Source organism: Mobula hypostoma, chromosome 11 (genome assembly GCF_963921235.1).
Source record: "Mobula hypostoma chromosome 11, sMobHyp1.1, whole genome shotgun sequence".
NCBI classification, from domain to species: Eukaryota; Metazoa; Chordata; class Chondrichthyes; order Myliobatiformes; family Myliobatidae; genus Mobula; species Mobula hypostoma.
The window spans coordinates 22705711-22721013 of NC_086107.1; the positions used below are offsets into that span (position 1 = coordinate 22705711).

General features: G+C 42.2%; 1 protein-coding gene across 1 annotated transcript in view; it reads right to left on the bottom strand.

The window, feature by feature from the left end:
- Positions 1–215: 215 nt before the first annotated feature.
- slc5a12 (solute carrier family 5 member 12) overlaps positions 216–15303 on the bottom strand; it is a 55216-nt gene continuing 40128 nt past the window's right edge. The window contains 5 exon segments of the mRNA XM_063063145.1: positions 216–600; positions 3282–3412; positions 6903–7006; positions 7098–7285; positions 8163–8249. Of these exon segments, the coding sequence (XP_062919215.1) occupies positions 433–600; positions 3282–3412; positions 6903–7006; positions 7098–7285; positions 8163–8249 (678 nt within the window). The 3' untranslated portion in view covers positions 216–432.

Here is a 15303-nt window from a genome sequence, read left to right on the forward strand (position 1 = left end):
GAAAAATTGAGTATTTAGATTGGGAACCAGAATTTCAGGAGCATACTATAAATTGTCATGCATTTTCCAGCTTGCTTTATTGTTAAGTTCTATAGAGAAAAGGCTTGTTGATTTGTAATGGGGAAGAAAGGCAAATTATGTTTTCAATATTTTTGTTATTTGGAAAATGCTCTTTTTAAAAGTTCAATATTCCATTGAAATATGGTTGGAGCTAATGGAACCCTATTCCATTCCTACTGAGGTCAAGGTTGAATTAATAGACTTCATAAAGTTAATGGCTAGATGGTAGTTTTTGCACTTGGCTTATTAACCATGGTGAAGCTAACAGTTTTCAGTGATAGCTTAGCCAAATAATATTTTCACAGTTTACAGTAATAACTGAATGATTTTCTATTTACAGCTCTTGAGCTTCATTGTAATCTTAGTCTGGAATTAAAAATATGTTTCTTTCATAAATCCAAAATTAAAATGAGTACATTGTTCAGGGATATAGATAGATGGAAGTTTCCTTGATTTCCAATTATACGCATCATTAAGCTCTTCTCCTGTTGATATTTCCATTATCTATTTGTTATCTGATGCCGTATTTTCTTCTTGGCCCTGCAAACAAATTTGAAAAGTTATAAGGGGTATAGTATTTTTCATCCTTGAAGAAACACTACTCTTCATTTTGTGCAATAATTGCTTGTTAATATATCAGTATATGAAGACATAGTTGCCCCCTTGCCTGAGGAAGGGAAAGAAGCCAGAGTAAGAAGGTGGGAGGGAGGGGTAAAAGTACAAGCTGGAAGGTGATAAGTAAAACCAAATGAGGTGAAAGGGGGGTGAAGTGAGAAGGTGTGGGGGTGATAGGTGAAACCAGGTGACGGGGAAGGTAAATGGATGGGGGAGGGGGGATGAAGTGAGTAAATAATTCAATATTGATTCCACTGGGGATTCCTCCGATAATCCAATACTACTATAAAATACATATTATTTGTGTTTATACATAAACCACCAAACCAAAAACTCTACATTGGACAGCTCCAAGCCCAGCTGTAAAGGGAGGAGGGTTGGCCGTGCACCTAGCCATGGGGCTAACTTCATCCCGTTTAAGGAAAAACAGCTCTACAGTAGCTCCAAAGATCTCATTCCTGGGAGAGGAAGACTCTTTGCCTTGAAGATGTACAAAGGCTTATGGTGAAAGCTGCAAGTCTGCGGAATCCTCAGTACCGATCATCCAGTGCGCGCGGCTGCTCCAAAATGATATTGTATTTGTTAAGTAGGGGCCGTGCACAATCCTGATTTGATGGAGACAGACATGAGAAGCATGGAGGAACATCTAGAGAAACTTCTGAAATGCCCCTTCGCAGCCACTGCTACTGTGCGATCGAGAATCTCCAGAGGGGAAGGCCCCGAATCCTCAGCTTTGCCTATTGCCTGTTGCCGGGGCCGAGGTCAAAGCGCTCGGCAGAGATGGTGCTCAGTGCTCGGTGTCAGAGGGCTGGTCGGAGGCTCGAAGTTTTCGGACAGACTCAAGAGTTGGTTGTGGTCGGGTGCTTCCAGGGTGCTTCATCGGCAAGTTTGCAGCGCTGGAAGCTCATGGCAGGGAGAGTTTCTCCCTTCTACCGTCTGTGTGAGATGATGGGACTTTCGAAAGATTTTGAGTTTTTTTTTTACCGTGCCCATGGTCTGTTCTTTATCAAATTATGGTATTGCTTTGCACTGTTGAAGCTATATGTTATAATTATGTGGTTTTTGTCAGTTTTTTAGTCTTGGTTTGTCTTGTGTTTCTGTGATATCATTCCGGAGGAACATTGTATTATTTTTTAATGCATGCATTACTAAATGACAATAAAACAAGACTGCATGTCCTCATAATCTAATAATCTAATCTTTCTATCGTCTGGGACCACCACCACTGGAGCATAGAATGTGAAGACCATGTATGAAAGAGGAATCCCCAGGAAAAACGGAAGAGAGACTGGCCAAAGAGCACTGGCGATGTGACCTTGAATCTGACACCTAGAAGCTGGCAACACCTGGGGACAACTTGAAAGACTGGCCCATGATGAAGGACTCTGGGAAGCTGCTGTAGATGGTCTATGCCCCATTAGAGGTGATGGGTTTAACTAACTAACACTGAACCAATACTAGACAGCCAAATAAAAACCTTACAGTATTTCATTATGTGCTCGATTTAAATCATTCCAGCTTCAGGGGCAGAATAGTAGGATCTAACATTATTAGATGGCAAAGTTAGCACCGATATTGAAGGAGAAATTTATACATCCTTGTATTTTATCTGCTGTTTCAAAAATAACTTGTGAAACAATAATGTCACAAAATATCCAAGCAAAGTTCATTTTCTGAACAATGATGTTTTCTCACAAGCTCAACCAATGTCTTCCACACATTACTAAGTGTGTCTTAATGGCTAAACAACATTAGAAATGTTGTTTAGCCTGGGAGATCGTTTTGCTGAACACCTTCGCTCTGTCCGCCAGAGAAACCAGGATCGCCCGGTGGCCACACATTTTAATTCCACATCCCATTCCCATTCTGATATGTCTATCCATGGCCTCCCTTACTGTAAAGATGAAGCCACACTCAGGTTGGAGGAACAACACCTTATATTCCGTCTGGGTAGCCTCCAACCTGATGGCATGAACATTCTCTAACTTCCGCTAATGGCCTACCTCACCCTCATACCTCATCCATTATTTATTTATATACACATATTCTTTCTCTCTCTCTCTCCTTTTTCTCCCTCTGTCCCTCTGACTATACCCCTTGCCCATCCTCTGGGTTTTCCCCCCTCCCTCTTTTCCTTCTCCCTGGGCCTCCTGTCCCATGATCCTCTCATATCCCCTTTGCCAATCACCTGTCCAGCTCTTGGCTCCATCCCTCCCCCTCCTGTCTTTTCCTATCATTTTGGATCTCCCCGTCACCCTTCCACTTTCAAATCTCTTACTAGCTCTTCTTTCAGTTAGTCCTGACGAAGGGTCTCGGCCCGAAACGTCGACTATACCTCTTCCTAGAGATGCTGCCTGGCCTGCTGCGTTCACCAGCAACTTTGATGTGTGTTGTTAGAAATGCAAGATCCTATACTTTCAGAACAGGAAGTGAGGGTTTAGACTAAATGAACATGATGCCCTATTTGTGCAATTTTGATTTAATTGTGTAATTTATTTGTGAAGTGGACTTGATGGGCCACTTCTGCTCCTGTATCTTATGGTCTTAATATAATTTGCAACTCTTGTCAAATATATTATGTAAAGGAGGCTCAATAAAACTCTAACCTCTGCATTGCTTTTCAGTCTGTACTGAATTCCAGACCCACACCTCTTTCCAAATTTATCTGACCAAAAGCAAAACAGATTGGAGAGTGGTCTGATGAGTGCTGGTCTCACAGTAGCAGTGTCTTTGGATCCTGGAAAAAAGCACAGGAATTCAAAAGAGTATCTCAGAATTATTTTACACCGGCTTCAAATGCAATTTACTATACATTCTGAGAGAACTGCAAGTGGATATCCAAGTTGTGGATCATTATCACTTAGAGCCTACAGGGGATTTGCTTTCTCTCGGGTTCTTTTTCATCCACACTCAGTGACCACTTTATTGGGTACTCCTGTACACCTGCTCATAAACGCAAATATCTAACCAGCAATAATGTGGTAGCAACTCAATACAAAAAATAGGTAGACAGGGTCAAGAGGACCAGTTGCTGTTTAGACCAAACATTAGAATGGTGAAGAAATGTGATCTAAGCGACTTTGGCCATGGACTACTTGTTAGTGCCCGACGGGGTAGTTTGAGTATCTCAGAAGCTGCTGATCTCCTGGGATTTTCATGCACAACTGTCTCTGGAGTTTACAGAGAATGGTGAGAAAAATTAATAAGATCCAGTGAGCAGCAGTTCTGTGGGTGAACACTTGTTGTTAATGAGAAAGGTTAGAGGAAAATGGCCAGACTGATTCAAGCTGACAGCAAGGGGACAGTAACTCAAATAGCCACGCGTTACAAAAGTCGTGTGCAGAAGAGCATCTCTGACTGTACAGCACATCGAATCTTGAAGTGAGTGAGCTACAGCAGCAGAAGACCACAGCAGGTTCCACTTCTGTACCTAATAAAGTGGCCACCCAGTGCATATTTGATCCTTACATATGAATTAATTTTCATTCTAGGAACTAAGGTAGCAGTATTGATGCAACATTTTAGTCCTTAGAAGATTTAATCAAGAATACACAAGTTCTTGGCTTTTCCCTGTTCTTCTCTTCTTAATTTGTCCTGTCCCCTAAAACCCTTACTAATTTTTATAGATGCACCGTAGAAAGAATTCTTCCAGGGTGCATCACAACCTGGTGTGGAAGTTGTCCTGTCCAAGACCAGAAGAAGCTGCAGAAGATCGTGAACACAGCTCAGCACATCACACGAATTATCCTTCCGTCCTTGGACTCACTTTACACCGCACGCTGTCAGAGCAGGGCCGCCAGGATAATGAAGGGCACGACCCACCCAGTCAACACACTTTTCGTCCCTCTTCCCTCCAGGAGAAGGCTCAGGAGCTTGAAGACTCGTACGGCCATATTTGGGAACAGCTTCTTTCCAATTGTGATAAAACTGCTGAACGGATCCTGACCCGGATCTGGGCCGTACCCTCCAAATGTCCGGACCTGCCTCTCAGCTTTTTTGCACTACCTTACTTTCCATTTTCTATTTTCTATTTATGATTTATAATTTAAATTTTTAATATTTACTATCGATTTGTACTCCAGGGAGCGGGAAACGTAGAATCAAATATCGCTGTGATGATTGTACACTCTAGTATCAATTGTTTGGTGACAATAAAGTATAAAGTATAAAGTATAATTTTATTATTCACTAGTGGCCCATAAAACTGTTAAAGGGTTGGCAGATAGTTAAACCATTTCCCATCCAAGCACCAGAAAGTTAATGCTTCATTTCACACCACTGCACAAATATCAAACAGTGAGGTGGCACAAGAGATCTGGCACTTGGTATAAGACCAAGATTTGTGGCCTTGCATCCAGAACATTCCTGAGTGAAATAAATATTGCACTTAATCCTGAGAGTCATGCTGAATTTCAAGGACTATCATCCTGTTTTGAGATTCATCGGATTTCATAATCAGCCAAGCTTCAAATGAAATTCTGAATTTTGTAACAGTTCAACAGGGTGATAAACCTATAGTGTTCATTACCATTGGCCAAGTCATTGGGTACAGTTAATGAGGAGGTTGATAGGTTCTTGGTTAGTTAGGGTGTCAGAAGTTACGGGAGAAGACAGGAGAATGGGGTTGAGAGAGATAATAAATCAACCATAAAGGAATGATGGAGCAGACTCGACTGCTCCTATGTCTTATCATCTTTAGTTCTCATAGTTGAAGGCAGGCCTGTAGTTAGATGGGGGTTAATGTTCCATTTTCATGCTGGATGATAGTGGCTGACTCCATTTGACTCCTGCCTCAGCTTCCTTTTCCTGGACCGAATTTGAAGCTCCACATGTTAAAGCCCCACTTCAATCTGCCACAAAGCTAGTTATCATCAACATTATCAACATGTTGCTATTATTGTAAATCTGCTCTAGAATGGGGATTAACTGAACTTTTAATAGCTGTAATCTTGATCTTTAGCAAATAAATATTTCTGGGCCAGGCTTCAGGCCTCAAGCCAGAAAGGAACTATCCGCGCAGCCAGAAACAGAGGCATAAAGTTTGCTCGAAGTTAATCCACAGTCTTATCTGAATAATTGAGCTGCACAACTTTCTCTGCTGTCACATCCAGCTAGAGAGATTTTGGACAGCTTAGTAATTCCAGAGCCAGCAGGAGATGTGCTTGAGAGGAGCAATGTTCTGTGGTATGTCCCAAGGCAGGTGGGAGGAGATGCAATTGGAAGACTGAGGTGGCCCAAAACTTTAGAGAGGGAAGAATTATTTCAGTAACTTTTCAATATTATTTTATAAATGTACTGCTCTTAGAGCATGATAGCTGCTGAATAATCTAAAGCAAGGGAAACGGGTTGTGGGGCTTCAACACTCAGTATCCAAACATATGGTAGCATCCTTATTTGCAATGACTTTGTAGCTTTTCCAGTAGCCTCACATGAAGCTCCTCTCAGAGATGATCAAAACATGGACCATTTGGCTTTGAACAAATTGTTCTACATCCACAATGTGGTATCATTACTATCGCTATTCAATGACTTGATGCTACATTATTCAGAGTGACAGTGAAGTAGAATGGACCTACAATGTATTTTATTGGATAAAGTATCTTTTGAAGCAGATTAAATCATATGCAATTTCTTTACAATCTAAACAGTATAATGTTTGTTTATTTGTCAGAAAACTAATGCTATTTCTGTTTAAAATGCTGAAAGGTGATTTTCACTGCTGGGCACGTAGGTGAAGGATTGCTTTGGGGCTGCCCATCCAATTACTATATCTGAAGATGCGTGCCATGAGATTGGAATTTCACTTATTTGTACCACATACCAACCGGAAGCTTCCTGATTAATGGAACTGGTTCAGGATTTCAGTTCCTATATGTCAGGGTGTCGCCATGGACCCCTGGCTTAATGGTATTGGTCTATGGCATAAAAAGGTTGGGAACCCCTGAGGATATATAACATTAATACAAATCTGCCAAAAGGCACATCCAATTAGTTCTATTTTGGGGATATTAGTTTGTAGTACAAGTCATACATTTGCATTTTCCTATTAAATTATCAGCAGTGAACTTAAAAACTTGTGCTCTGAATAATTAATTTAAACCCATTGTAAGTCAATATACAGAAATTCAAAGCAACTGTTTAAAAAGTAGATTGATTGGTGAAGAACCATGAAAAAGTGAGATACTTCATTCAGAAATTAATTGATCTTGAAAAAGTTTGGAGCAAACCTGACATGAAGCTTATGAGAAGCCCTGCAATCAATGTGCCCAAGCATCCTAGAGGACTGTAGTAGAGATATGAGAGAGAATACCAACTGTCCGCCAGAATAGGTCTGTCAATGTAAAAGTGCAATACAGTATCATTATTGTCACATGGCACTTTACATAGTTACAGAAAATGTCAATTTTACCAAAAGTTGATACCTGTCTCTTTCTTGAGGAGTTAGGGTCAGCGATTGTGTAGATAATAATTCCGAGATGTTCAGTGGCAAGCAACTGTTGGTACTTAAATGTAAGGGCCGCGTTCTTGATGCAGATGCGGGGTAAATAAATCCACCGATTGCAGGCCAGAAGGATAAAAACAGTCCAACGACTAACCCTCCGAAGGCACCCTGTGAAAATGAGCCAGGTGGTTGATGGTGTGGAGTATGGAGGTGATGAATTTCATGAGGGAACACGTTATATACTGTACTTACAAATACAAGAAATTCTGCAGACACTGGAAATCCAGAGCAACACTCACGAAACGCTGAAGGAAGTCAGCAGGTCAGGCAGCATCAATAGAAATAGTACGGTCAACTGTTTGAGCCGAGACCCTTCTTTAGGACTGGAAGAGAAGGGTGAAGATGCCAGAATAAAAAGGTGGGTGTAGGGGAAGGAGGTTAGCTATAAGGGGACAGGTGAAGCCAGGTGGTTGGAAAGGTAAAGGGTTGGAGAGGAAGGAATCCGACAGGAGAGGAGCATCGACTACAGGAGAAAGGGAAGGAGGTGGTGCATCAAGAGGAGATGATAGGGAGGTGAGAAGAATGGGGAATAGAAGAAGAGGGACAAGGGAGGGAATTTGTTTTACACCAGAAAGAGAAATCAATACTCATGCCATCAGGTTGGAGGCTATTCAGATGGAATATAACATACTGTGCAAAAGTCTTAGGCACATGTACATAGCCAGGGGGCCTAAGACTTTTGCACAGTACAGTAGTAATTTTATGTATTGCACTGTACTGTTAACACAAAAAAGACATGTTCATGATGGTCAACTTAATTCTGATATCGGATCTCTATTGTGGACTGAGAGTGGGAAGGGGGCAGGGAGAGAGGAATCATAGTTGGGAAAAGGGAAGGGAGTGGGAAGCACCAGAAAGACATCCTGTAATGATCAATAATCTAGTCGTGAAGAAGGGTCTTGGCCTGAAACGTTGACTGCTTGTTCGGTTCCATGGATGCTGCCTAACCTGCTGAGTTCTTCCCGCATTTTGTGTATATACTTACAATCCAGTTTGCACAAGGAAATAAAATCCCCAGTGAAAACAATCCAAGCATGGGACCACCGCACATGCCATGAATACTGGCTGCAGCCTGCAACCAAAAGGAAAACAGTAACATCAATTAATACAGAAAGTTCTTTTTTAAAAGTAAGAATCAGTTTTACACAATGGGGACATGGCCTGAAAAGTTAGTATTGTTTGCTAATTCTTCATTTCCCTTAAGAAGGTATTAGGGCAATGTTTTGAAATGATGAAGTCCCTTTAGAGACGGGACATCCTCTGCATTATTCCAGGGTGATGGGAGGGAAAAGATAAGTCCCAGATTTAGAAACAGTAATGCTGAAGAAAAAAGATCTGTTTATAAGTTGGGATAATATGAGACATGGAGTAATGCAGCACAGAAAGTGGCCCTTCGGTTCAACTAGTTCAAGCCAACCAAGATTCCCAATCTAAGCTATCCAGTTTGCCTTTGCCCCCTAAAGCTTTCCTATCCAAGTACCTGGAAAGTACCTTTTAAATATTGGTAATATACCTGCCTCAACCACTTTCTCCTGCAGCTCATTCCATATATAGACCACTTTCCAGGTGAAAGGTTGCCCCGCAAGTTCCTACTAAATTGTCGCAGTTGTATTAGTCATAGAGTCAGAAACAATCTCGTTGGCCCATTTTCAGATGGGCCATGAAAAACCAATCTAGTGCAATCCAAATGCTTGCTAAAATACATGGAGATTGTCAATACATTCTGTTCCCACTTTGAAATAGCGGCAGGGAGGTCTGAAGGCAGCATTGTCCCAGATATATACAGCCTTCATACTCATCTCTAGATGGTTGCTATACATATATGCTCCGGATGGCTCTTGACCTAAGTTGGCAACAGCACATGACGAACGTCGAGCTCTATAACAACCTACCGATGCTCACCACTAAAATCGAGGTGAGAAGACTGCAACTAGCCCGAGCTACCTGCAAGCCCAGTCATCATATGGGAGCCCAAGCACTGGAGGATGAACCCTGGGTGCCCTCCCAAGACTATAGTCAACACGCTCCTAGAAGACACTGGCGCGGCTAATGTAGATGAACTGAACACACTGATGAGGGAGAGGGAGAAGTGAAGAGTCCATTATCGTGCCCAACGCCGGCCTCCTAGGCCTGAGTCGACATAGTAGTAGTTCATACTCATGCCAGTCAAGACTGGGAGCTTCGGAAATGCCACGGCATAGCCTAGGTGAGTAACTACATTATATTTTGTAAACGCCACACACTGCTGGTGGCGGGGTGGAGATATGTCACTACCAAATGGGGTGTAGGGCACTCCTTCCTTCCGCTAGCCTGCAGGTTACCCTTGGGCAAGGTGTAGCACCTGCTTATCCCCCCAATCAGGGTAACGTGAAGCTATGGACGGATGGTGGATGGTCCTATGAGCAGCTGGTGCATATCACAAGTCTTGGTTTTGTGACCACTGACACCAGGCAAACAATCTCTGAAGAGTATTGCTAATGGCTGGGGTCACCCGTCTTGTAAAGACACTGATCAGAAGAAGGCAACGGCAAACCACTTCCGTCGAAAAGTTTGCCAAGAACAATGGTCATGGATATGGATAGACCATGATCACCCACATCACAGAACATGGCACATAATGAATGAACAAACAAGCTGCTGTCACTGTGGTTGGTTGGCATTTGTTGTCTTGAAGGACAATGGGTGATCATCCTGATCATCACAAGCCTAGGGGGAAGGTATGGTAATCCTGAGATGTCCAGTCACCAAGATTCCCCTCTTGGCCTCACCAGTGTAGTCCAAAGGAAAGCTTATGAAGCAATATGTTTGGCACCAGTCTAGCTGCAGGAGCTGCGGGAAGAACATTCAATGACATCCAGCCCCCTTAGGGGCTCCACTCCAGATTTGGTATCTAGGATTACTCCAGTAGCCTTCATCCTTCCCAAGGCTGCTGCAAGACAGTGGGGCTATTTACCCATAACCGGGAGTCTGGTTCATGAGCACCAGTTGTCACTGTACACTGGTGATACGAGGGAATATCACTCAAGAGGGCTGCTGTATTCTGCATGTTGTGGACCTCGACTGTTGCCAGATCTGCGTTCTTCCAGGCGAGTGGACAGTATTCCTTCAATCCACTGATCTAAGTCCAAAGAATGATAGCAAAGGCTTGCAGTGGCAGACAAGTCACCAGATCTCTGATCTGATCTTGTCAACCATCCCTCTTCACTCAGTTTCCCTTCATAATGCACAAAAGAAAATAATAGCATGTTCTGGAAGTCTGTAAGGAAAACAGAAGGTCAATATTGTGAGTCAGTTAGAGCTGCAGAGGGAATGGACTGGTCAATGTTCTCAAAAGCCATTGAGGACTGGAAGCTGAAATACTTAATCACTTTACTGCTTCCTGATTATTACTCTCCCACCCCACCCCAACCTCCAGACCAGAATTCAAGGCTTAGTAATCAGGGTCCCATTTTTTCTGTAGCGGCAAAACTAATCCAAAATCATAACAAAATACAAAATTGGCAAGACTGGAGTTTGAGGCCTGGTGTTTGGGCTCCTCATCCATGGTCCTCCTTCGTCACTATTGGCTGATAGCAAAAATCAAAGGTTGAAGGTCGACCGGAAGCCTGTGTCTATGAATCTCCGCAAATCTGCTGAGGAAGATCTGTAAATCCACGAGTCCACTAGAGGCCGAAGTTGGCCTGCCTTGGGGTTGGACTGTATGGGTGAGTGGGAGAGAGAAATAGGCTGGTTTTAATATTGTTATTTTGTTGCTATTTGTGTTTTGTTTCGTTGTGTTCTGTATTGTTCTTCGGAACATTGTGGGCATGTTATGTTGGTGCAGAGTGTGTGGCGACATCACATCCCTAGGTGTATCGGTTGTTAATGCAAGTGACGCAATTCACTGTATGCTTCAATGTAAATGTGATAAATGAATGAATCTCCATCTAAATCAGAATGTATATAAGTTTATTGCAAGCAAGAAATAGAAAGAAGCATTAAAGAAATTAAAGGCAGAAGACTGGATACTGGAACCTGGAGGAACTCAACAAGTCAGGCATCATCTGTGCAGTGAAATGGACAGCCAGTATTTTGGGTCAAACACTTCATCTGAAATTGTACAGTTGGAAGACATTAAGGAGATTGAAAGATAATCCTGTATGTTTCGTGTATTTTGGGTACCTGCTAGGTAATTTGTTAGCAAATGGAGTGGAAAAGCAGATTACGTACTAACTAACTTGTTTGAAGAGTGGGATTCCCCTACAGATATAAGCAGCTCAATTTTCATGATTTTATGCATAGCCACTGACAATGGTGCAGGATAAGAGCTTAAATCCCATGGTCTTGATGAAGAGTCATTGCCTGAAATGTCAACTGTTTCTTCATAGATGCTGCCTGACTTGCTGAGTGTTAGTCAAGATTCCCAGCATCTGCAAAGTCTCTCATGTATACCCAAGGTCTTGACTGTTTAACATCTACTGTTAGAGCTATAGAGTCATACAACAGGCTTTTGGCTACCGAGTCCACGCTGACCATTTACCACCCCTTAAACTAATCTGACATTACTCTGATTTTATTCTTCCCACATCCTCGCCAACTACCCCACTCCCAAAATTCTACTACTCACTCATACACATGGGCCAATTCACAGTGCCCAGATAACCTACCAATTCACACATTTTTGAATGGAGAGTAAACTGGAGTATCACAGTCAAACTTATAAGTTCATAGAGAGAACATGAAAACCTCACTCCAACAAAATATGAGCTCCTTTCTCCTCAACTATCAGGGTCTAGAACCAAAGGGGATAACTTCACTCAACATCACTTGCCCCATCATTGAAATGTTCCCACAACCTATGGACACACTTTCAAGGACTCTTCATCTCATGTTCACAATATTTATTCCTTATTTATTTATTATTATTTCTTTCTTTTTTGTATTTTCATAGTTTGTCTTTTGCACAATGGTTGAACTGAAGTTGGAAGTTTGAAGTAGTGAGGCAGCTGTTTAACTTTGCTGCTGCACCACCCAGATGCAAGCAGTATAAAATTTATATCCAGTTCTTCACCACTTCCAATGTCTGTATTTACAACATACAGCTACGTACACCAGAGTAATTAACATTAGCCGTATGCCAGTCCTATTACTCTCCATCACAAAGGTATAAACACTGGAGTTATGTAAGGTAGACTTGGGATTAAATGTCAGTTTGCATTTCACTGAAGTGTTATTAATTTGGCTCCTTGTCAAATCTTGTTTAATGGGGCCACAACAATAACATCTCACTCGAAGTCAGCAAAGCCAAAGAGCTGCTTATTGACAACAGGAGTAAGAAGCCAAAGGTCCCTGAGCCAGACATCATTGTGGTATTGGAGGTGGAGAGCAACAGTAACTCTAAATTCTTTGTTCTCATATCAGAGAATCTGTCTGATACCAGCACTATAGAGTACTGTGCGAAAGTCCAAGGCACATACAATCTATGTACAATAGTACATACAGTGTTATACAGAGTTTTGCACAATACTGAGGTAATTTTATGTATTGCACTGTACTGCCACTGCAAAAAAAAAATCATGACATATGTCAATGATGAAATACCTGATTCTGATATGGGTCTGTATTGTGGACTGAGGGTGCAAAGGGGACAGGGAGAGGGGAATCATGGTGGTGAAAAGGGGAAGGAGCAGGAAGCATCAGAGAAACGTAAACATGAGGAATTCTGCCGATGCTGGAAATTCAAGCGACACACATCAAAGTTGCTGGTGAACGTAGCAGGCCAGACAGCATCTCTAGGAAGAACGTCGACTGTACCTCTTCCTAGAGATGCTGCCTGGCCTGCTGCATTCACCAGCAACTTCGATGTGTGTTGCTTGAGCATCAGAGAGACATTCTGTCATGATTAATAAATCAATTGTTTGAAATAAAATGATATTGGTATCGCAGAGCTGGGTATGTCTGTACCCGCGCCACAACCCTGCCCCCCCCCCAATCCTGGTACACATTTTCTGCCACCTGTCCTACACTCCTCCCATGGTTCTCCACCCTGGCCATTCCCAACATCCCTTACTGCCAGCAGATTTACAAACCTGATCTCCTCTCCATGTTGACAAATATAGTTTTGTGCAAATTCTTAGGCACCCTAGATACATATACCTACCTAAGACTTTTGCACTGTAAGTGCCATCACAAACAAGGCTACTTTCTTAGATGTATAGATTTGGCATGTCACTTAAAATTTTGACAAACTTCTTTAGGTGCACGGTGGAGAGTGGTTGCATGATGTCCTGGTTATGGAAACCCAGGTTTGGAGAAACATACAGAAAGTGATGGATATAGCCCAGTCCATCACAAGCAATGCTCTCCCCGCTACTGATTTCATAAATTCTGTTGTATTCCTTTATTTTCCTGTAAATTCCTGCAACAAAACAAATCTAAAGGTAGTATATAGCAACATATACTCCTTTTGATAATAAATTTAATTTGACTTTTATTTTACTCAAGAGTTGATTTACAGTTTGATCAAACAGCTCAGATGGCGGCAGCAAATGACTGGTCGAAAAGGAGCAGTCAAAGAGTCTTGTTTGAAATGAAATCAAAGTGGATACTTGGGGTGTCATTGTTCATATTATTGAATGGCATTGTTGTTTCAACCTTGGCAGAAAAGGAAGAGCAGAGAAAAAATGAGGAAAAATATGGATCGAATTAATATTCTTATCAGTGGTATAAAAGATGGAAATACTGGAAATACTTAGCTGGTGAAGGAGCATCTTTGGAATAGGAAAAACAAGGAACACTTCTGATTGATGAACTTTTGACAGAACTAGCTAAATTCAGAAACCAGCTAAGTATTGCCACAGCAAAGGGGAAGGGGTGAAGATGTGATGGCAGACAGAGAGACTAACACAAGTAGTGGCAGCTGTGAAAGAGTGGTGAGGTTTATTGATCACATTTGGTCTCTCTAGAGAAGTTATAAATAGAAGGCAACTAGACAACGGGGTGACCTGTTGGGGCACCCTTTGTGAGAAGGGTAGTGCGGTCTGATGTGACCAGAATGAACATTAAATTTTCCTGAATGCTATTGCTATCTCTTTGATTTGGAAATTAAAGAAGAAAAATTCGGCTTATTAAAGAAGAAAGATGCATAGCAAGTCAAACATGTAACCAGAATGAACATTGAATATCCATGCAGTAAATTTGAAGGAATCGGGCTTGCTGGGTCGGGTCTGGAATTAAATGTCCGATATAATGATAGATTTGGCCTTGAATAATCACAGAAGGATTCCATCGATTCCTAGTTGAAATGACTTCTTTGGCAATTGGAAGAGGCAATTGTATTGTCTGATGTTCTTCCTGAACTCATTTGCAATAGGTTCATCATTGCTGTGCAAATTGAGGAGTTCATTAGGTAGAGGCTGCAAATTGCCTATCCTGACCTGTCCCTTCGTACAGCAGAAATGTGCGGTTTCTCCAGTGAATAGGAAGGCACGACAGTGAGGGCATACTCTGGTCATCGAACCAACATCAGCAGAAATGTGACGGTATGCGAGTCGTGCATTTTGCCTTGTTCTTTCTGTCGAGGTATTGTCGTCGAAAGTGGCCATTGTCATCTTCAGCAACTCTCGCAATAATTACTCTGTACCGCATATTCTCAAGTTGATCTTTCCTTTTCTCCTCTGTCTCTTCCTCTCTCCTTCTTCACTGCCTGCCTTTGTCATTCTGGAGACGCGCAGCCCTTTCATCCTTCGTCTCTTCATCTCTTCTACCATTTGTTCTTTCTCTCTGATCCTGGAGTCGTGCAGCCTTGGCCTGATCGTATTCTTGTTCTCTCCTCCATCTGTGCCTATTGTTGTCATTTTGGAGACGTGCATGCCTGTCCTGCTCTGTCTCGTCTTCTCTCATCTTTTTTGTCCTGACTCTTTGATCTTGGAGTCATGCGGCCCTGGCCTCAACCGATTGTTGTTCTCTCCCTCTTCTTGCTACTTCCTGACAACATTTGGCGTCACCTCTTGACCATAATATCCCCCTTCTCTTTCCATGCGGCATAATTAGGCTATCCATATATTTTTACCATAATGCTTGATAGAAGATAGGAAGCAGTAACACCAAAGCCTCCAAGCTGCTGAGCTGGCCGTGCGCATGCGTCG